Genomic DNA, 23,116 nt, shown 5'->3' on the forward strand with positions numbered 1-23,116 from the left:
ATTTGATAGTCTCTCAACAGTTGACAAAAGGAGTGTGCTATTCATTCTCTGGTGATGCAATGGATCTGAATGTTTATCCTCAAGTTAGCCATGAAGCTTTCTACAGACCCATTTGCTACCATGACCTTCACATAGTCATCTTTGTGAAAGAGTGTACAAATGTCATTAGCTACTTCATCCCATATGGCAAACGGATGCAGTGTCATTTGTAATGTTTCAGCAAATGTCCAAGGTGCAAATTCCTTGCATCTCTATGGCCTCTAATAACACGGCCAAACTCTTTAAAGTCTGCAAGGAGCTGGCCAATCCTTCTGTTGTCTCCACCTCTCCTGTTCCCTCCCAGTCTCTCTGTATGGCTCTGGCTTCTCACTTCACCTCTAAAACTCAGGACATCCTGTCCTCTCTCTCCTCTTCCTCTCCTTCTACCTCTCTCGGCCCCCCTCTTGCCACCTCTTCCTCTCATCCTCCTTTTTCCTCTTCTTATCTGACTACACCTGACAATGTTTCTAGACGAGTCCGATCTATGAAAGTGTCATCCAAACAGGTGATCTCATTCTCGTCCAGAAAATAAAGGACCATATTGACACCCTCGCTCCAGCCTTGGCCAATTTCTGCAATCACTATTTTGCCACTGGGACTGTCCCCTCTCTCCTCAAGCATTCCCTTGTGCACCCCCCTAAAAAGCCTTATGCCGATCCTACCTGTCCTGCAAACTATCGCCTGATTTCTATCACTCCTTTTCTAGGCAAACTCCTGGAAAATCTGGCCATCTCCCAGCTTACTCTCCACACTGAATCTGTTGGTTTTCACCATGAACATCTGTCTGGCTTCAGAGCAGCCAGAGGCACAGAAACTGCTCTCCTGAACACCTGTGAAGATCTGCTCACTAATCTCATTTCAAGCCTTCCTTCTGTCCTCATCCTCCTTGACCTTTCCTCTGCGTTTGACGTGGTCAATAATGCCATCCTGATCACTCGACTCCGTGAGAACCTGGTCATCACAGATCATGCCCTAGAGTGATTGACCTTCTTCCTCCTGGACCAACCCTCCCAGGTCCAACTTGGGTCCTTTCTCTCCACCACCTCTCTCTTCACATGTGGTCTTCCCCAGGGCTCTAACCTCACACCCTGGCTCTTCAATGTCTACTTGGCCCCTTTGGCTCACCTGATCTAAACCTTCTCCTCTAACTTTCAGTGTTATGCACATGACACTCAGCTCTCTTTCAGGCTCCCCTCAGCATCCTCTCCTCTCCCGTTCATTCCTGACTGTCTATCCGTGATTTAAGATTGGTGCACCTCCAACAATCTCTACCTTAATGTAATTAAGACTGACATCCTTCTCACTGGGATCCCTGCTCCAATTTTCCCTCTCTCACTCTGGTCACCCTCATTGGGCACTCTTTCTTCGCCTGTGAGGCAAAAACCTTGCTGTCATCTTCGACTCCACTCTCTCCTTCTCTCCTCAAATCATATACCTGTCCAAGAAGGCCCACTACCAGCTGCACCTCCTCAGAGGTATTCTTCCTTTTCTCACTTTCCCCCAGAGGCTCACTGTCTCCAGAGCCCTGGTTCTCTCGAGGCTGGACTACTGCAAGAGCCTCTTTCTCAATCTGCCGTCCTCTACTCTGTGCCCTCGGCAACTAATCCAGAACAGCACTGCAAGACTTGTCCATGGCCTCAAGCCCAGGGACGGTATCTCTTCAGCCCTGAAATCTCTCCACTAGCTCACGGTGGCTGCAAGGATCAAGTTCAAGACCCTCTGCATCATCCTCAAGGCTTTCTGGGGCCAGGGCCCTCAGTACATCCAACTCTCTCTTCCAAAACACCTTCCTTCTTGATCCATTCTTTCAGCCACCTCAAATTCTCTGAGGGTCAGACGCTTCTCCAGGCAGAGAGTGGGGTAGATCTCTCTCCTCTGCAGGTCCCTCTCTCTGGAAGGGCCTCCCTGCCTCTCTTAAATGGGAGCTGGACCACTTGAAGTTCCAGAAGTAGGCCAAGACCTTCTTTTTCGCCTCTGTTTTCTCTCTCTCCCCTGCTGATCTACCTGTAAGCTGCGCTGAGTGGTTGCCTGGCTCCCCTCTTAGTCTCACTGGGTACCAGGCTCCTCCATGACCAGCTGCTCCTGCACTGCCTCTGGGCCTACTGCGTAAATAGGCACTGTAACTGTAATCCTAGAGTCCCAGCCTCCTTGCACTTACCCAGAGCCATGCTGCCCTGGCTGCACATACTCAAAGCAATACTGCCCTGATTCCCTTCCGCCTTCCCTCTCCCTGGTGCTTTCCCCCTTCTACCTGCCCCCCAGCACATTGTGTTATCGCACTTTCACAAATGACACAAAGCCTAGTAAGATTGCTTCTTTTGTCCTCCCTCTGTCTTCCCTCCATTGTCTTACGACACCTAGAAACACTTCTGTACAGGTGCATTATAAATGACTCATCATATCATATCATATTTGATATTTCTGTAAGGCTGCTTTTACCATCTTGCCCACTCTGGGAAACCATATTTTTGTCGCAGCAGCCATTTTGTACACCCCACAAGCAAGTGTCTTTCATGAACCAGTGATTAAACCTTCCCGTGGAACAACCCGAGGGCTACAGTTCTCTTGCTTGTAAGATGTGTGTCCTTTTTTCCCATGATTGGTCTTTTTCTATCGGTATATCAGTAGGAACGATATAAATGCACCCAGATCAATATGTGTAGATGATTGGGACACCTGCTTGACTTGATGTCATTTTATTGATTAGATATGTTAGGTAACAGTGCCTGTGTCAGTCCTGATATGTCTTGTCACTTAAGTCTGTCTGTCAATACCACTGTTTCTGGCCATGCAATCTCTAGTATACACGCAGTGTATTCTTCTGCTGGCTGTGTTTTGGTGTCAGATGTTTGTAAAAGATGTCTGGAAAGTGAATCCTCTTTTTCTATTTTGTGTACAATGTCTAATTTGTATTCCACTAGTTACAAGCCTGTGTGCATTTTGGATTTCCATATATTCTTGTAAGGGCGTAATTGTTCATAATAATGGCAAATGATAATGGTAAATGTGTTGCTGTATTAGAACAGGTGTCAATGTTGACAAGCCCAATCGGCTACTAGTGTTCCATTCCCACTTGAGAGTATGTCTTTTCAGTATCACTGAGACTTCTTCTGCCATAAGACACTGTCTTGCAGAGAAACATGGAAACTGGCCTATACTGAGCTAGGGTGATATTGAGACCCAACGGGCTGGCGTCCAAGGTAAATTCAGTGCATAGGTTAGGATGGAAATATGCCATGCAGACTACATATTTGATGCAGTGTTTGGATTGATTGGCCACATCTTCACATTCTTTTGTCCAAATGAACTCCTGATCCTGCTTGACAAGGACATTGAGAGGTGTGCTAACTGAAGTGAATCATTGAATATATCTTTTACAATAGCTACATGTGCATAGAAATTGGAAATGCCCAATAGATTGTGAGGACTTAGTGCAGATGAGAAGTGTTTCACCTTCTCTGGATTTGGGTCCATCAGGTCTTTATAAAAGACGTTACCACAGATTTCCGCAATGTATTCAGCATTAGACTTGCCTCTTCCAATGCTATGCCACATCCTTTGATTACTGTGCTGTATGATTTGTGAGTTGCACCAAACACTAAAATGTTGTGACTGTAATTTCACAATCAGGGATGTGATATATGACTTTAGGTATGCTTTCCTTAAAAAAAGTCAGTTGTTGATGAGCTTTTGAAACATAAGCGTTTGCAGCAAAATAGGTCTAGATGTGTAGCAACAGTAGTTATCTACAAATTCCAGCTGATGATATCCGTGTTCAACTCAAGCTTTGAAAATATTGTTGCACTGATGAACAGGTGCATCATGTCAGTAGTTCAGGGATTTTGTAAGTGTTTTTCTCTTTATAGATTAATTAGGTAGAAACATATCTGCATGTACTTTGGATTGGAGACTATGGGCAAAATCCATGGCAAAGGCACATTTATAGGTGTAGGTGCTTGAGAACATTCCCAGATATGGCAGTGCTTTGTTTGAACCATAGGATAGATGTCAATGGAGGTCAGAGCAAAGCGAGGGCTTCAGCGAGGGCTGGAGGCTGTTACCGGCATGTCTGCCCGCCGTTGCAAGGGGGAAAGCTATTCGCACCTGGGGTCTACCCCATCTGAAAATGATTTATTTACATTTTTGGGTGAGATTGTGCTTATTGTGTGACTCCAATCGCCCGCAGGAAAAAGAAAACAAGATGGCCGAGGCCTTAGGGAAAAGGGACTAAGTCCATTTTCCATTTCAATGGTGGTGGACGGCAGTGAGAGGAGTGCTGGTACCAGAACACAAAGATCTGGTACAGCAGGTAAGTGGGGATGGAATGAGGAGGTGGGGAAGGAGTATGGGTTCTGTTTGTGGATGGGGAGGTGTGGAGGCAACAGGGACAGGCTTCCTGTTGCCTCCCCACATAAACAAAGATGGCGCCACCCAGGGAAGGGCCTACCTTGGCTAGAAACAGCAGACAGAGAATATGTATTCTCGCCCGCTGTACCAGCCACCTGATTGACTGATTGGCTGAGCGCCCTTCCCCGGGTGGGAATAGATATTAATCATGTGGTTAATTAAGTGAGAACAGTGACAACATTGATGATGGCCCCAGTATCTATAAGGAATTCTAACAGATCACCATTCATTTTTAATAGTAAGAATGGGCTTTGGTCTGTTTCTGTGGCTTTGCCCAAAGAGGAAATGTGTCCCTTTGTCCTCTCCTAGCTGGCTGAGGAGCGTGAATCACTGTGATGGAACAATCTGGAGTCACGACAGCCATACTCCCTGATGTGACTTTTGTAATTTAGTATGTTCTGGCAAGCATTCAAATGGGTGACAGCACTCGCACATTGAACAAAGCAGGTGTGCCACAATAACCCTACATATAATATATATACATATATATATATATATATATATATGGATTGATATCCGCCTTACCAGGGTGGACTGGCCTATAGGGAAATCTGGAGTTTTCCCGCTAGGCCTCTGCACCCTGGTCCTCTTGTGTGAGAACACTTTTTACTTCCACTTCTTCTCATGGGAAAGGGTTGGTCTTGTTGAAAATGTGTAATATGGGGCCACCTTGAACATTATTTCCAGGGCCTATTTTGGTTTCCAGTGCGCACTGCGCCTTGCTTCCCGATGTTGGGTCGCATTGAGCGGTTCTTTTGGCCCTTTGTAGACCTACATTTTGTTTCTGGCCACTTGCTCTTTTTGGTCCCCTTATTGGATCCAGTATGCATTTCTACACTGTGTGAGTACATGAGGGCATTGGGCTGTATGTTTATTACATTGACTTGGTATCTTAATTGGCTCAGTGTTAATTTATTTGAATGCACCTTGTTTTTTGATTACATATTGTTATTCCAGTAATGCACTATCACCAAATTGATTGGTTTTTGCTATGATTATTCATATTAACATTTGGTCTAACATGCTTAACATGTGTATGTTTGGTGTGGTCTATGTTATGGTACTGCCGGTTAATTTGGCATGTGCACTTTAGTTCATAGGCAGCTGTAGCACTTGTGCTTTATGCAGTGCCTTTAAAGTATCAATAGTTCTTACTATCCTATTCTTGTTGCCACTTGGTCCTATAATTGAGGAGTTGCGAATTTTTTATGCATTTGCACTTTAAACATTGGCTGCTATTAGTACTTGCACTTTATGATGCATATTTAGGCTTTATATTATAGTGCATCTGTCAGCCATTCAGGCATTTGCATCTTGTATATTGCCAGCTGTAGGCACTCGCACTTTATTCCTTGTATTCTTGAATTTATATTTTTGTTGCTGTTTGCTTATGTGCTTCTACCCTTGAGTTGCAGTGTATGTGCTTGTCATTTCTATTGGCGGCTTTGGTATTTGCACTAGCATCTGTACAATGGTGTCCGTATAATTATTTATTTCTTTTTTTAGGATTCTATGCGGGCATACCTATTTTCTGCAAATCATTAGGACGACGCAACTCACTGTAACGGTCAAGGTTGATTGTTATTGTTGGGCATATTTACCTTCTTATTAGTGTTTGGATCACTGCCTTGTGCAGTTCTCCATTCCAACATGTCTGTCTGCATTGCCTGTTTGTAAGGGCCCATTACCAATGCTGCCACAAGGCAAAGGGGACTACTCTGCATTATAACACTCTGGGCCTCATCACGAGTTGGGCGGTAACGCTGGCGCTATTTGCCCTACCGCCAAACCCACCGGCGCTATTAGCGCCGGATCCCGGGTTTGGTGGTTTTGGAAATCCCCATTCCCCATTGAGCCCATTCAGGAATGCCCCATTCCCCATTGGGAAATATTGCACTCAGAACGCCGGCGGATATCCCGCCGGCGGTATGATCGCAAATTTTCAGCGGATTTCCCCCCAGCTCAGAGCTGGGGAGAAATCCGCCATGGCCCTGATTTGGCGGAACCTTAAATCCAGCGGTAACAGCGCTACCACCAGATTTAAGGGTTACCGCCAAACTCGTGATGAGGCCCTCTGTGTCCACTTGAAACATTGTGTGAACAAGCACTTTTTTGTGCGAAGCACGTCACTCAGACATTTTGTCCCGTTGTACCCTTATTTTGGATGCATTTTATATAATAAAGTCTCTGGGCCTCATTACATGGTAGGCGGTAAACCATGGCGCTATTAGTGCCATGGTTCATGCCGGTAATTTACTGGTACCGCCTTGGTGGAAAGGGGAATTACCGCCCCATTCCAAGGTTGGCGGGGCAGTAATTCCCCCTTCCACCATTGCCCTTCCCCATTCCCATTTTTGCCCCAAAGGGCATAATGGGAATGGGGAAGGCGCTAATTACGGTACCGCAAATTGCGGTACCGTAATTAGCTCCCTGGGTCCCTTTTTGCGGGTTGGTTTTTAACACCTGCAAAAAGCAGGCGTTAAATTCCCCAACCCGCAAAGGGACCTCGTAGTAAGGCGGTAAGGATTTACCAGTACCGGTAAAATACTGGTACCGGTAAACCCTTACCGCCTACCGTGTAATGAGGCCCTCTGTGTCAATTATTCACAGACTCTGGTGAAAGATGTCCAATTTATAGTCCCGATAGGATGGTTACAAAAATAACTCAACACATCTTGCAATTCATTTATACAGTAGCCCAAAATTCTATCCTACCACCTAGTATCACGATTCAAAAAGTGTTTTTGATTAATTTATTATATTAATTTAAAAAGTATATCATGTGCTAGATTTATTGAAAAAGGATTACATGACAGGAGTTTAGGAAACACAAAATAACAGGATGAATTACAACACACACACACACACCCACACACACACCCACATGCATATTTATATATTAGGGAAATAATGCACAAAAACAAAATTTGACATGAATTGTATACCAACAACAAACATTAGTCAATTAGATATGACAACACACACACACACGCACGCGCACATACACACGAGAAATAATGAAAATCAAAATATAACATGAATTATATATCAAAGACAACAAACATAATTTGTTTTTTGTATTTTTCCTCAAAACTCAGTTGACACATTCTAACCTGTGACATTTCATAGATCACACACTCCTGGGTTTGTTGATATCTCAATTATGGTAGGAGAATCTATCAACATAATTGTGAATATATTTTGCTGTTAATTAGTACAAACAACATTTAAGAACAGGAATATATCAGCCACATGGGTAAAACTGCTATAATTAAGAGGAATTATTTCCTCCAGTAGATGTTGAGGCCATGACTATCATTTGTATAAACTAAACATCAATCACTTACTTCATGGCTTAGTAAATACATTGTTTGCAAGAAATGTTGGACAAACCATCACAGATAAGTACAGTGGGTATTTGTATTTTATTAAATGAATAGAGCACCTTTCAACAAAGTTGCAGTACAGTAAAAGAATCAAAGAAACAGTACAATCATAAATGAAACAGGTGAATACAGATTTACATCAACAGAGAATTGGAAATCAGTGTGTTTATACTTTTAAGAAACTAAAGACGCAAGAAGATAAAGTAAGATTAGTTTGGTAAATAGAAAGAGATGAAGAAGACCAAAGCCAAAGGGGGGAGGCATTCCAATGTCTAGGAGCTAAAAGAGAAAAGGAATGAAAACGAGAGGAGGCACAAGGTAGTTTGGGAACAGTCAAAAGAAATAGGTTCTGAGATTGCAAGGAGTGTGAGGGAACATAGAACAAAAGTAAAGAAGGAAGACAGAGGGGGCCAGGCTTTTATTTATTTATTTATATGCTTCTATAGCGCCGTAAGCCCGCAGGCATCAAGAGGCTGTAAGTAGACTTAAAAACAATCAAGAGAAAATGATACAAAAGACGAGATACAAAGGGAAGTAATGAGAATGAGAGTAAAGAAGAATTAAAGGTAAAATATGGTAATGTAGAACGACAAAGAGATGTTGCTAACCTCATTGGATTTACTCGAATATCACAGGATAACCTGATGTATGAGCAGAGAGTAGATCCTTATTTATTAATTCTGAAACGGGGCCACTAGATTGAGTATCTAATAAAACAATATAAGTCGCTGATCATATATAGGTTTGATCTTGTGTCATGAGGTCAATTCCGATATTCTGTAAGTGATCCAGCCACTGTTTCCTTTTAATTATGGAACAGATGGCAGTGATCACTCAACCTGCTCTAGGGAAACCAGCCTGTCAATTCTTTGTATGGTCATTCTAAGTTCAATACATGGTATGGGGATAGAGTGCTCGCATAGACTGACTATTAATCAGTGCCCATGCGTATTCTGCCTTATGTATATTCACTTTTTAATGTTGTTACATGACTAGCATAAAGATGTGGTAGAATTGACAGATGTGATGATATTATCCCATGCACGTCATGCTGTCACCATAGCACAAATAGAGTGTGCCCTGTGTTTGTTTGTATTTATAGCGCTAACCTCTTATAATGTTGTTTGAATCCAAATCAAAATCTTGTTTTTCTACCAATTCGGGCAAGGACTGCATCAAACTAATATTTTAAGGTGGTCAGTGTGCAGTACAGGTATGCATAAAGGACACTATGCTGCAAGTGTAATCCTTCCCCAACGTGTGGGTTAACATACTCTGCAGAGTGAAAGTGCTCGCGCTCAGGATTATACCGTAGAAGGCGCATAATAGTCTTGCCACTGCTGGCGTGCGCTTGCTTTTGAAGGCATCTCACACTGCTCTCAAGTAATTTCCGAGACACAGTAATTGGACGATTGACCTACCTTCTGGACGATCAGCTTCTTATGGGTACTTAGCCAAATTGGAGTAAGATTTTTCATTTGCTTTAGTAGATTGTGGGGTGTTGGCTGGTTGACGCCTGTACCAGGTGAGTTGGTTTTGACGTTTCCATGGCTTCTGCTTGTAGAACAATTGCAATTAGAGTCCTGAGCTTGGGCCAAATCTCTTCCAAGGTGTTTATTTTTTGTCAACATTTTCTTGGAAATTATGAGAACCCAAATACAGCAGTGACGTGCGGCTGGTGTGCTTCTTCAATTGAGTCCAAGTGTTTGATGCTTGCTCTCAGGCACATGACGCAAGTGTTCAAAGTTTAACCTTTTGCTGAAGTCATGGTGTTCAAATATGAGGCTCAAAATCCACATTCATGTGCAGCACAAAAGAATTATCCAGCCGTACAATGCGTTAGCAGTTCTCTCGTGCGCTTGCCACCTTGTAGATCCATGGTGGACAGAAGTTCATCAGAGGCCCCTCATCCCAGTTACACTTTGGGGAGCGAGGTTACTAGAGTCAGTAATGTCAACAGGAAGAGGCATCTTTAGGGACAAAGCATTCATGAACAAATTAAGAGAGGCTGGTTGTCTGCACTCAAGGACGAGACTTCTTCTTCAGTCATGATGAGGGCAAGAGTGGGAAAAGGCAGACACAAACCTGAGCTCACCTCAGCAAATAGAGTACATGTAATCAGCAGAGGGGGGCATTCGTCGACAAGCACCAGCATCCTCTGCCAAGCCACTCTCATCCACTGCATTTCAATGGGGGGGGGGGGCGGTGCAAGAAAAAGTGCAGTAGCTGATGACAGAGAAAGTAACTGCAGCAGAATTGCGGTGCAGTCAGGTTGCACCTTGAAGGCACTAGAGCGGTGACAGGGCACCTTGTGAATTGGGATGATAACAATATCACCATAGGACATTTTGCAGGATCCTTGTTGTTGGGCATGAGCAAGGCTTTCAGAACACCACAGTGACACTGGCAACTTGGGGAATGATGTGCAGTGTGGTGGCATTACGTATGATAGGGTGACAGAGTCCTTAGGCACAGTAGCAGTCTCCAAATAACAGCAGCTGATTTGGCAACTGACAGCATCACCCACTGAAACTTTCCACTCATCACCAAGTTGCGTCCCTGAGAAGGAAAACACACTCGGAGGAGTCAATGGGAAGAGCAACCGGTTTATTCCACCTAGAAACCTAGTAGAATAAACCTAGAAACCTACCTAGAAACCTAAGCCTTTTCTGCATGTCGTCACCAGCAGTCCACCAGTGGACCACAGGGGCCTACTCAAACAGTCCTGTATGCGTTTTTTGTTGCGTGTGTGTTCGAATAATCAGAGATACAAGACATCACTCGAAATCCACGGCATGCGTTCACACTTGGCCTTTGTTATTTAATACAACGCTTACGTATGCACAGCACATTAACACGTAAGCAGTTGAATTTTGTGATGAAAAATGAGGGTAAAATGCTGGAGCAACACAAAAGAACTACATATAAACCTGTGCTTTATGTTTCTTTGTGTGCTTGTTCCACGTGGTCTTTAGCTCAGTCTTAGCTGTACATTTTGTTCACATGGCCTGTCTCTCTCCTGTCATACCCTATGCACAAAGTACTGCATCCTGCTCCCGTGCATTGGCACATGCTACTTACTGGCAGTGTGTGTTTTGGTGCCAGGTAGAGCTGGAAGAGGCTGGTTCCAATGCTGACAGACACGCTCCCTTTATTCCTATCCTTGTGTCTTCTCGTACAACTGAGCCACCTCCTCAAAAACCTTCGAGCTGAGTCCGAATAAACAGGATGCATTGGATATCTTTAGCACATATCCAAGGATGTTCAAGACCAGGAAAGCAGTACTGAATATAATTGGGAATACGAAATGCACTTCTGGAAACTTGGTGCAGATATTTGATAAATGCTGAACATTCTGCTCAATGGCTTTTCCTAATGGTACAGTGATCATGTTTTCACATCAGCTAATAACATGCAGCCGCAAAACGCACACACATGTTCCTTCTGTTTAGGTGTTCACACTACAGCATTTCAGGCCTACAACAACAGCTTCCCCTCTCCATTCTCCTGAGGTGTTACTAAGTACCTTTCCTTGGGTCCTGGTCAAACTCAGGTCCACACAATCAAGTGGAATGATGCAGGAGATGAACAAATGCATTCCTTTTCTGTGTGTAGCACAACCACAACATTCGAGATCTGCTGCAAGAACTTAAAATCAAAGATGGTTTCGTTTGCCAGTGAAAATATTCCTGGTATGACTTGCTAACGAAGCACACGATCCCTAGATGGGCCATGTTCACTTATGTGTTTAAGAACAGGAATTTCCATGTAGTACATGTGCTTTTTGACTGATTTGCAATGTCCATAAATTGACTCACTTCTCCTGGATGGGCCATGCATACACTCAACAAAACATTACATATTATGGTGCTTCAAATGAGTGACTGGGAGTCTAATGGATAACGATCACGTGAGTACTGAAATCGACCATACAATGGTGTTTAGGTTGTGGGTTTTGGAGTTAGCAACATATTGAAACAAGGCTGTTACTCTCTGCTCCCTCACTTAACGTCTAGATTTCCCTTTAACATCCTATTTCAGCAGCAAGTGGATCCAGAAACAGTGTGCCTGCTAGGGCGCTGAGATGGACATGCTCAACACAGAAAAGGCAGAATTATGCATTCTATTCTATCTTTACGCAGAGGAGTACATTTGCAGATTGCCCAATTGTAAAACGAGGGCTGAAATCCTCAACCTAGCCTGCCATTTTGGTAAAATCCAGATCAGTTTTCTGAATAACCAACACATATGCAAATAATCTGAACTGGAATTCATCATATGTACCAACTAGATCTTCATTGTCGATTTATAAAAAATGTATTCTTCCGGACTACTGGCACAGATCTAACATGGTTCCCGAGCCTTCCCAACCTAGAGACCCAATCTGCACCTCACTGATGATGCTCATGAGGCCAACATATGTATGGGGTTGCCTGTGGTCTCATGCAGAAGAGATGTGACCGAGCAGTTGAACCTGGACTGCCCCCTTTAGGGTGGGACCATGCTTGATTTGCAAATGGTTCATCCCTTTCCTTTAAGGGCTTGGCAGGCTAAAGAACCATGGCCTGGGTGGTTGCCCAGCCAAAGGTTAAGATTAATTCTAAACATCCCAGCCATCACGTCTCTTGTTTTGCCCAGCCCCAACATTTCACATACTGCTTTCCATTTTGAAATGTCATTATGGAAGAGAATTGACCTTTTTGTGATCTGTCCGCATGAAACACCTAGTCAATAAAACATATCTGATTCCCCAACTGTCTTTCAAAACATCCATTTATACACACAACTAAATGAAAGGATTGTTCATTTCATCTAAAACCATTGCCTCTAATGCCATTCCATCGAAATTGTTCCATCTAAAAAATGTCCAACTAATGCTTTTTTTTCTTTTTGGGGGGGGAGGTCCCCACAAACCTCAGTTTTTTACCCTTTAAAATACACCTGAACACACATTAACCCTTTACCCCCCAAACCATGCATTAGATGGACATTTTTTAGATGGAAATATTTCGATGGAATGGGTTTAGATGAATTGACTAGATACCGAAAGGATGCGTCAGACTGTGTATTGTGCCTCCACATATGTGTATATTGCCATTGAGGAATATCATAACCAAATATCCCTTTGAAGGTCTGCGCCACAGAGGCATCGGAGAGCAACGGCATAAAAGTTAAAAATGTCTACCCTGAGTATCTGGAACTGGGGTGGGTGGTTTAATAGAATCACCCTCAACAAAGTAGTTTGTGATTGTTGATCCTAGGGCTAAAGCACAACAACTTTAGTCGGATTTGAAAAGTCCTAAGAACACTCTTGGGTTGAAGTCTGCAAATATTCTTCACAACTATATGCAAATTGATGAAACCTATTGTGTCCATAGAAAACCATATTAGACCTATCCCCTGCCTTGATGTAACGATGATTTTAACAGTTTGATGCATAGAAACATTTCAGGTATTTTTCAATTAAATATAAACACTAAAGGAATACAATAAATTAGCCTCATACTAAACATGTTGTCTTGAACTCCTAGGTTAAGCCCTATTGCAAAAGTATACATACCGCCATAAGTCCCAATGTTAAGTCGAACTTCCATCTCAAAGTCTGTAAATGCGAAGCCCAGGGTGGTGACCTCCTCACACTTGTGAATGTTCCTACACCCACAATTCAGATTCAATCTGTTCTAGAATTTGCTGCGCTGCTGCAAACACAGTATTATTATTGGCTATTACAGAGTTCTTCATGCTAGACTTCTCCAGCTTCTACATGCTCGCCCTGGGAACCAAACCTATGTTACCCGGCATCATCCCCTTGGCAAGGTGAGCACATTGCCCCGGAGTTATCCTCCTGGGTAAAGCTGATCTTGTTTTAGCTCGTAAAGCTCCATCACTACGCATATTCATTGTCACAGAAGGAGGCTAATCTATCCCTCTAAGAACCCATCCCTCAGTTTTCTCTTGTTTCTTTGTGGAGACTTTGGCACTGTCCTTCTAATGGCAATGCATATTTTTGCAGAATAATTTGCTCAATTGTTTTCAAACATGAATCCATTCATTCAAGTATACCCTTATTCCGAGCAAGCTTTTTTTATCTACTGATATTTACTTAAAAAAATCCAAGTTGAATGGTCTGATAGATTAATTCTCAGTGCACAGGAAGCCTTTCTATTTAAGAAAAAAGGGCTCAGTAATTACTTTGATTGCAGCAATAAAAATTCATCTCACATGTCTGAAACATGTTATGCAATCTTTCATGATAAGAAACTTAAAATGCAGCTGATTTAAACAGCCCCCCCATCCTCCCCCGCCACTCTGCACCCCTGCATTGGTCTCTTCAATCACAGGTAATGTCGTAATGCCGTTTGTTATCATTTTTAATAACTATTCCATGCATTTTATGGCGAACATTTCTTTGCTCTCAGGAAGTAGTGAAACTTCAAAGAGGACATTATAGTCGGCAATTTCTTACATAAATCAAACTGGAAATAAGACACATTTTCAAATTCAATTTAAGATCCCACCGAGACGATAATGTTGCAAGCTGTGCATTTCACTAAGTAACATAGTAATGTCTACTTTGCATTTTTAAAAAAACAAATTAATCACTCTTTATTGAATACGTTAGACTAAACCTAGAATGCTTATGTTATATTAAAAAAAAAAATAAACGTGTGCAGCAGCCACGAACAATATTTATAAATGCGAAAGACAAACATATATTGGTTGGAGTAAAATACTTCCGAGTTTGCATTTTATAAATATGTGTGGAATGACCTTTGCTTTCAGTACAGTTGTGAATATTTGAAGCACATTTACTGCCTTGAAACTCTGCAATAGGCTGGTAATCTTGTCTGATGTCACCATCCTTGAAATGTGGTGACTGCATAGCCCGCCAGGAGGCATGAACCTTATAACTATGGACTTGAGGTGTATGCAAGAAGTCAGAGTTTGCTTCCCGCTATCTCTGGTACATAATTGATGGTGAAGAATGTTTTGTTCTTGTTTTGCCTCTGATGGGTTTTGTTTAGAGCAACACTTTATTTCAGTCATGCACCACTTTGGGCTAAAGACTCAGGCGATTCATGGAAATGAGTGCAGAAATCCTGCAAGCATCATGTTGCGCGCCAAAAAAGACACTGCGCGAGCCTGCACGCACACAGAAAAATGCACGGCACGCATGTTCATGGAATTGACAGTGCAAAAAGTAACCGTTTTCGCAAGTCGCGCCCGGAACGCCCCTGACACACCCACACACAAAGCATGAACCCTCTTTTCCGCGCAGATAATTCCATGAATCGGCTCCTCAGTATGATGTCGGCCTCTTTTTGAATACGAGAGGCTTAAAGCGAGATTAAATACGGAATGATGTTGGAATGCCATTATAAACATACTGCAAGTCACCGAGGAGCTTCATCACCTGCTAGGGACAGGAGGCTGCAGGTTGTGCCTCTTTATAAAGTAATAGAACTTGCACAGATGCCTATTTTTGTTTATAATGTATCTGCCAACTCACCCCAAGGAACACCCTGCTCTCATTACATTTCTTTTAACCATATTGCTTTTTTTCTGCATTGTTTCTCACGTTGGGCGGAATACACAGACGCGTTTTCTATCGACAAAACCCCATTGGAAAATGCTCTGTGAATAAGGACCTGTGTCAGCAGTGCAAGGTCACTTTTCACCAGTGCAAAGTCACTTTGAACCGTGCAAGAAATTCCATGAATCAGGCCCTTTGTCTTGAGTTTACTAGCAATATGTCCTTTTTGCATTTTTATTTTTCATTTAATCTGATTCTCATCCCCTTTTTCATATCTGTGCAGTTTCCTTTCCCATCCAATCATTCAACTTTTATTTTCAGCCATGCTTTTGGCTATTTCATCACCTTTTCCATAATCTGCCATTTTCTGTATTGATTCACCTTCTTGTATATGCTTCGCCAGGGCCAGCGTTTGGTATGGGCAGTCTGTGCAGTCATGCAGGCCCTCATAACGACCAGGCTCCCACAGGCGCATCTGCAGCTGGTTATGAGCTGTTCAGGAGGGCAGCTTCCACCGTGGGGCCCGCCTTCAGTCCCTATGCCCTCCTGAGATCCTGCAGTCGCCTGCCAACCTCCCACGCCCCTGTGAGGAACATTGGTATAAACAAAAAGCAAATGCTTGCAGTTATTCTAAATACAGTTTACCAACTGGTCCAGATTATTGTGATGTAGTGATGGTATAAAGAATAAACTCCAATAAAACTAGGATTAAACATCTTTTGCGTCATTCTATCCAGGAAGAATTCTGATAAATGTATCCAAGCTACATGCACAATTCTCTTTTGGTAGTGTTGGATGGCTCAATGACTTGGCCTTTGAAAGAGGAAGCTGCTTTCAGGGCTGGACCAATTATAGGGGCCCAGCAACTTCGCCACCAGAGCTGTGATGGGGGAGGGTGGAATTATTAGGCCAGAGTCCAAACTGGGCTCCCTCTGCAATTCTGTAGGGCCTCCCAATGGGGCCTTATACAAGCGTAACCGCCTCTTTGCTATCAGCAGGGAATTTGAATGGCAAGCTGTTTATTAATGGTGGCTTAATGGAGTAACTATTGTCTTAGACAAAGCTTGAACAAGTGTTAATGTTTAGGTGATAGGAACTGTGAAGGTGCATGTTTGCCTGAAAGCCAACATAGAGCTCAAATTAACAAACCAAATATGATACTTTACGGTAAGGATACCGAGTAACAGAAAACCAAACCTTTTTTAAATGGCATGGCTTATTTTCATAGTGTGTGCTTAGTTCACATACACAGACAGCAGGTTTTCTTTCTAGAAATTCGCATGTTCATGACATCATATAGAAATAGCTGCTTGCCTATGTGAATATGTCAAAAAATCAATGCAAACGTGCAGACTTGTCACACTGTATTTTTTGTTGTTTTTCATTAACTGTTGAATGTATCTTCTCAAAGCCCAGACGACTTATTGTGCATTCTATTATTTGTAGGTTTCTGTTAGAGAAAGGGAATACAGAGCCACAATCATATTATTTCTCTATAATAGGCTGGTATACTAAGATTGGTGTCCTTTTCAGGTTACTGGTATAAACAGAGTGATCTTGAAAACAAAACTCTTTTTTTCTACCAAATAGAGCTGGGATGATATGTGAATAAGTGCCTTAGTTGCAGATTGGTCTAAAATGCAGATTTCACTTTTTAACTAAAGGGTGTGATCCTGGGCAAATAATTGTATCTCTCGCTCTGCATGATCTGCTATAATAACAAGACAATAGAAATGAGTCAATTCACATTGTAGGCCATTATAAAATCATGTTCCTGGTAAACTATTCCCTATATAATGACAGGGTTTGAAATTGCTGGGAGCTATTTAACTTCTGCTTTTACACTAGGAGATCCTGGCTACATTATAACTAACAGTTACCAGGAGCTATTTCTGGCTCCTAGGCCAGCTGGTCCCTTACAAACATGCATAGGTGACATTACGTTAGAGTGTTTAAGAATGTACATAAAGAAGAATTCAGACACATCTAAGACCTATTTAAATATAATGGATCAGACAAAATGGGTGGAAAGTTAGTGTGCACCTCATGTGAAAGTTGTATTTGCAGAGCCTTGTGTACTCGCTCCTAGTTCCCCAGCCAAAGCTCCTGCCTACTGAGTGATGCCTGACACCCAGGAGCTGGTTTTAGCTCCTGCTCCTCGAATCTGAACTTCAAACACTGTAATGATAATAAATAAGATACAGTTTACTCATGAACAAATTCAACTTCTAAAAGGTGTGTGGGGGTGCTTCGTTCGTTCTGTGAAGAGGGCCAAATATATTTGATCAGGAAGGTACACAAGTGCCCTCTTAGTCAGGATACCAAGCAATAATGATGTTGAATTTGTCATCTGTGCATATGGTACCGGATTGTCTAATGGCTGTGACAGAAGACGATGGGCATGAGCAACTGAAGTTTGTAAAGCTATGCCACTTGTAATAAACATGAATGAAACTCAAACGATTGTGTGGCCTCATTTGTTTTACTTAACTGGAACTCCAACTACTGCATTCTGACATAATGATTAATTCTCAAAAAATATTCTAGTGCCATGTTTTATTTTATAGAACATTCATCGTTTTGAATAGTTATTCAACCTATTTGTTAAATCAAGTCCGTTTTGGATTGAAAACCGATTAACCCTAATATATGAACTTTTGAAACATTATTTTAAAAAGGTCCATGCTCAGAACATGTTTAGGGTGTGAGTTGAATGTATTATGCCATCTATGCTGATGCTCTGTTGTTGAGTGGGCCTCGAGTTTGACTCTGCTTTTGTCATCCATATGCCAGAAGAGGGGGTTGCCCCCATAGGTGGGCATTATACATGTATCAGCTGTGCTGTAAGAGCAACTAACCTGCATTTGTAAAGACAATTAACTATGGAAAGGATGTATGGTCTGAAAGCGGGTTTTGACTGTATGCAAGCAGTGTTGCAAGTGTTTATCTAATTATGCCTGCACACCCTTTCTATTTATGGGACCCTGGAAACAATGTCAGGTCCTTATGCATTCCCACAACAGTTTCACTTCCAGTCTCGTGCTTGATTTGTGGCTGTTGATCCTTGTGTTTCAATATTCGTTATTATAAATACTGCCATTGCTGTCAATAATAATTGTGTTGATCACAATTATTATTGTGTTTGCTTTTCTCATTCTAACATGGGCGAGAGAATTGAAAGGGTGTCAAGTCCAGCTGTTCGCCATTGAGTTCCTTTTCAGAACCACGTCATTGAAAGTCAAATGTCACTAGCCTGTTGAAATTGAGAGGCCTTGTCATTCAGAGATAATGTGCGTTTACTCTGCTAATATTTCAAGCAGGGGCCGAGCTTATAAATGCTGCCATTTTAGATGTGAAACTGTTCAGCATCCAAATAATGTATATTCATTCCTACAGGCAGCAGTGATGGTTCTTGGGATAAAGAAAGACTCCAGTCTCCCCCTGCCCAAGGATCACAGGCCTCTGGGAGCCATCCCAACCTGCCTGGACAGCATAATCTTTCAGTTAGTCATCCTCTCAATCCTCTGCAGCAGAGCCGCCTACTGTCAAATGGTACGGGTCGCCATCCTTCATCACTAACATTTCCGTGTTTATATTCATGTTTTTTATCATCACCCACATTCGTACATTATTTCAGCCATCTTGACAGAGTCACTGGTAATCATGTTATATGTTGACTGGGGCAAGTACATTCGTGAATAAGGTACAGATACTCATACTGATGTATTTAATGCATGCTGCTTTGTTTATCACTAGAAATGAACCATGTTGCAGAATTGTAAGACTCAGTGTATTTAAATGTACAGGACAGATGTGAATTAGTTGAATAATGATGGCAAGTTAACTCAAATATAGGTAGCCCCTACAGCTCCTTGAAGACATAGCCCAGGCCTATATACATATACACACACACACACACACAATGAAATGCATCCATCATCCAACCCTTTTGTTCATGAGTCAGAGTTCTTGGAAACAAATGACTATGAAGTATTATCATTTCAAGGTTGTTACTGACAGCTCACTATATTACCTCATTGCCAGTCACACCCTCCACTGTTTTAATAACAAAAAGGAATTTTGATAAACTTAAAATAATTATTTATGTATGTATAAAACTATTCAGGACACTTACATAGGGCACTGACTCCCGTTACAATACAATACCAAAGACTTCATACCCTATTATATTCTATCAGCATGTTTTAACCCTGGTGAGAATGTTGGAAGCCTGACAGCCAATCAGTCTACATGTCTTCTGGGAATAATTCTCCTTTTGCTGCCATTGAACCTGTTGGTTCTCAGGATTCCTTGTGCCACTGCGGTGCCTACTGGATCCGTCCCCGTCCTCACCTGACAGCCCAGCCTTCCCCACATTGGCAGGTAGAAACAACTTCCTTTGTGCGGCGGATAAGTATTAGATGCTCTTCCAACATAATGGAAGGGTTTATCTTCTATATTTTTAAAACGGGGGTCATCGGCTAAAACCCAGCCCCAGGGCGAGGTACTAATTGCATTACTGCCTCCGCCCACTATTTCCAATCATGTGGCCTGAGCCCTCTGCAAGGGACCTTGTTTCACATGAGCCTCTAAGTAGAACATCTGGCCACATAACTGTTCCTACTGCTAGCTCTAGCAGGAAACTGTGCTTAATTATACGATTCAGGATTCTAATGCATGTTGCAAGTTCTGAAATATCTAAAATCCTATTCTCAATTGGCTATCGATCATCGATTGCATAGCAAGTGGTCAGTCCTGTTGTTCAACTGTACATTGGTATTAACACTGAAGAAAAATCTTGTTATGGTATTAAAGCACAAGCATGATGATAAAAAAGTTGTACATGTACCTATAATATCATTGCATTATTCTTCTGTGTAAATCTGCTTGTCATACTAAGACATGATGTATGGCAAAACTGGAATGTGTACAAGTCCAACTCTGTTCACGGGTGGAGAGATCAATCCCAGCAAATGGTCCAGGAAATAGAAATACTAGGGATGGGTGAGACTTAAAGTGCTCAACTCAAATGCTGATTTGAAAAAATTGTTCAAATTTGCCATGCCATGTGAGCCTCCATAGGGATTGCTCACAATTCAAATTAAGTCGAGTCGGTAAATATGCAAGTTTCCATGAATAGGCTTGACCCAATGTAAGCCATAGGTCACTATGGGCCTCATTACGACCCTGGCGCTAATGGGTTAATGGCGCCGTAAATGGATGCGGCACCGTTAACCCATTAGCGCCTGATTAAAAGGTCCCTTTGCGGGACCCAACCTTAACGGCTGGTCTACACCAGCCGTTAAAGTAGGGACCCGCAAAGGGACCTTGGTGCTAAGTACGGTACCGCAATTTGCGGTACCGTACTTAGCGCCTTCCCCATTCCCATAGAGCCCTTTGGGGCGAAAATGGGAATGGGGAGGGGCCATGGAGGAAGGGGGAATTACCGCCCCGCCAACCTTGTAATGGGGTGATAATTCCCCCTTTCTCCATGGCGGAGTCGGTAAGTTACCGGCATGGATCATGGTGCTATTAGCACCATGGTTTTCCGCCTGGGTCGTAATGAGGCCCTATGTGTTGAATTGTGTTAGAAAACCTTTGAAATCCATTTGAGAAAGGATGGAACAGAATCTCAAATCAACTTTGGCATAAGTGATGAGATGTGTTTGGATATCTGATTACTTGTGCCAAATAACCTTGCAACCTATTCTCAAAGGGCACCTGAATGTGCCCCTGTGTACTCCCTTTGCACATTTGTGCTAAAACAGGGGATATTTTCAAGCATTTCAAAGCGCATACAGAGTCCACAAATGGAATGCTGTTTGAAATATGCTGAAAAAGTCACATTCCCCGAAACCTATTTCGAATAGACACAAGGGGATGTGCAACAAATTATAGGGTAATTGCTGAACTTGGCGTGCATATTCATTTAAATGAAACTGCAGCAGTATGAACCACTGCTGCCCCACTTGCATTTCTATCCCTGAAACAGGAATAGAAATGCCATCACTGTGAAATGAGCTTCCGGCACACAAGTGGATACTGGAAGCATGTCATACATTAGTGTCAGGAGCATGCTCCTAACACTAATGTATGCAAGGGAGATGGCCAGCACATCATTTGCTCTGCTACACAGCCCCCTGGAAATGCGCAAATCAGCTTTTTTTTTTATAAAGTAATCTGCGAATTTCTAAAATAAACGTCCTCTGGCTTTTTTTTATTTATTTGTATGTCTCTATTTTATAATTTCCTTAGCCACGAGTTATACTGAATTCTAGGATAGTGCTGCAGTACCCTAGAATTCAATATTACCAAGTTGAACCATCAAATACTCATATCAGTATGAGCGGCTCAAATTTTTCTGAGTCGAACCACCATTGTTTACATAGGCTCAAATGTGAAGCAATGCTTGTTCCCCTTTTCCAGCCCTAGGTATTATGATGACCATTTTCTGCTTTGCCTGAATCCCTTCTGCCAGGTAGCATTCAATGCAATGCCTATGCAAAGGGGTGTATTCACCATGATGACAGTAACCACAAGTGGATATTTTCAGTAACTCACCTGTATGTGAGGCACATTTGTTTTTTGTCCAGATGCATCAGCCAATCAGAAAGGACAAAACGCAGTCTTTATCTGCCGTTAAAACCCACGTTCTGAGCTTTCTGTCAGCTGGTCTCGCCCAATCATCTTACAATACAGGCTTTCTGGCCGTTGATTCTTTCCCCTGCCTCCATCTTGCTGGCCCACTCCGCCAGGCCTGGGTCATGATGGAAATAGAAAGAGCACTTTTTTCCATTTAGAACAGGGGCGTTTTTTTCCTTTTTGCTGAACTGTTTGCAGTCGTTTTCCTTGGTGAAAAGTATTTAAAAAATGAAACACTCCACCACGATTAGCACTCAGCCTGTATACGGTGGGTGCTAATGATGATAATACTGGCATGAGGGACCCATACAAAACAGCACTGAGGTTAAATTAAAGAACCTGATTGTAAACTCAATCTCGGTGGCCATTACTGACTGGTTTGGCCACCGACATTGGTATTAGCTCTTAAATAATGCTCCCAGAATTCCGTTCCTAAGATACATCCTAGTATTTAAAATCAACCATTCGTAATGCTTCAGTAAACTTGTCAAATGTTGTCACCTGTGTAAATAGAAGACAATGTCCATGCTGTACAATACTTATGTTGAAATGTTAAAATGTCAATATGTACAAACATGCTTTTCCAGTATTGTTTAAAATAGTTCTTTAAGTACTTTATATTTTTACAGGACTGGAACTTCCTTTCATGATGATGCCCCACCCACTGATACCTGTCAGTCTACCTCCAGCTTCTGTTACTATGGCAATGAGCCAGATGAACCACCTCAGCACCATTGCTAACATGGCTGCCGCAGCACACGTACAGAGCCCTCCGTCCAGAGTCGAGACATCAGTAATTAAGGTAAAGTTAAAGGTTTTGTTGTGGAAAGTATACTATGGGCCTCATTAGGACCCTGGCGGAGAGGGTATTACGCCAGCGTAGTGCATGGCGTACCTCTCCGCCATACTACGAGTTCCCGTAGCGCCATGGAGGTTTTCTCCGCCTGGTTTTACCAGCCGGAGAAAACCATGGCGCTACGGGACCTCGTTGTTAATTACGCCACCGTATTTTACGGTGGCGTAATTAACTCCTTCCCCACTCCCATTATACCCTATGGGGCGAAAATGGGAATGGGGAAGGGCAGAATGGGGATTGGGGATTTACCGC

The 23,116-nt window shown here is 42.5% G+C and overlaps 1 protein-coding gene across 6 annotated transcripts in view; it reads left to right on the forward strand.

The window, feature by feature from the left end:
* Positions 1-23,116, forward strand: part of DACH1 (dachshund family transcription factor 1) — a 642,674-nt gene that overhangs the window by 387,798 nt on the left and 231,760 nt on the right. For 4 of the 6 annotated variants that reach the window (XM_069639017.1, XM_069639019.1, XM_069639016.1 and 1 more), the window contains exons 4-5: positions 18,763-18,918; positions 22,638-22,810. In XM_069639017.1, the coding sequence (XP_069495118.1) occupies positions 18,763-18,918; positions 22,638-22,810 (329 nt within the window). The remainder of the gene's footprint in view (positions 1-18,762; positions 18,919-22,637; positions 22,811-23,116) is intronic. The other 2 variants (XM_069639021.1, XM_069639020.1) reach the window with 1 other exon arrangement.

This window comes from Ambystoma mexicanum, chromosome 7q (assembly GCF_040938575.1).
Source record: "Ambystoma mexicanum isolate Mex_15411 chromosome 7q, UKY_AmexF1_1, whole genome shotgun sequence".
Classification (NCBI taxonomy): Eukaryota; Metazoa; Chordata; class Amphibia; order Caudata; family Ambystomatidae; genus Ambystoma; species Ambystoma mexicanum.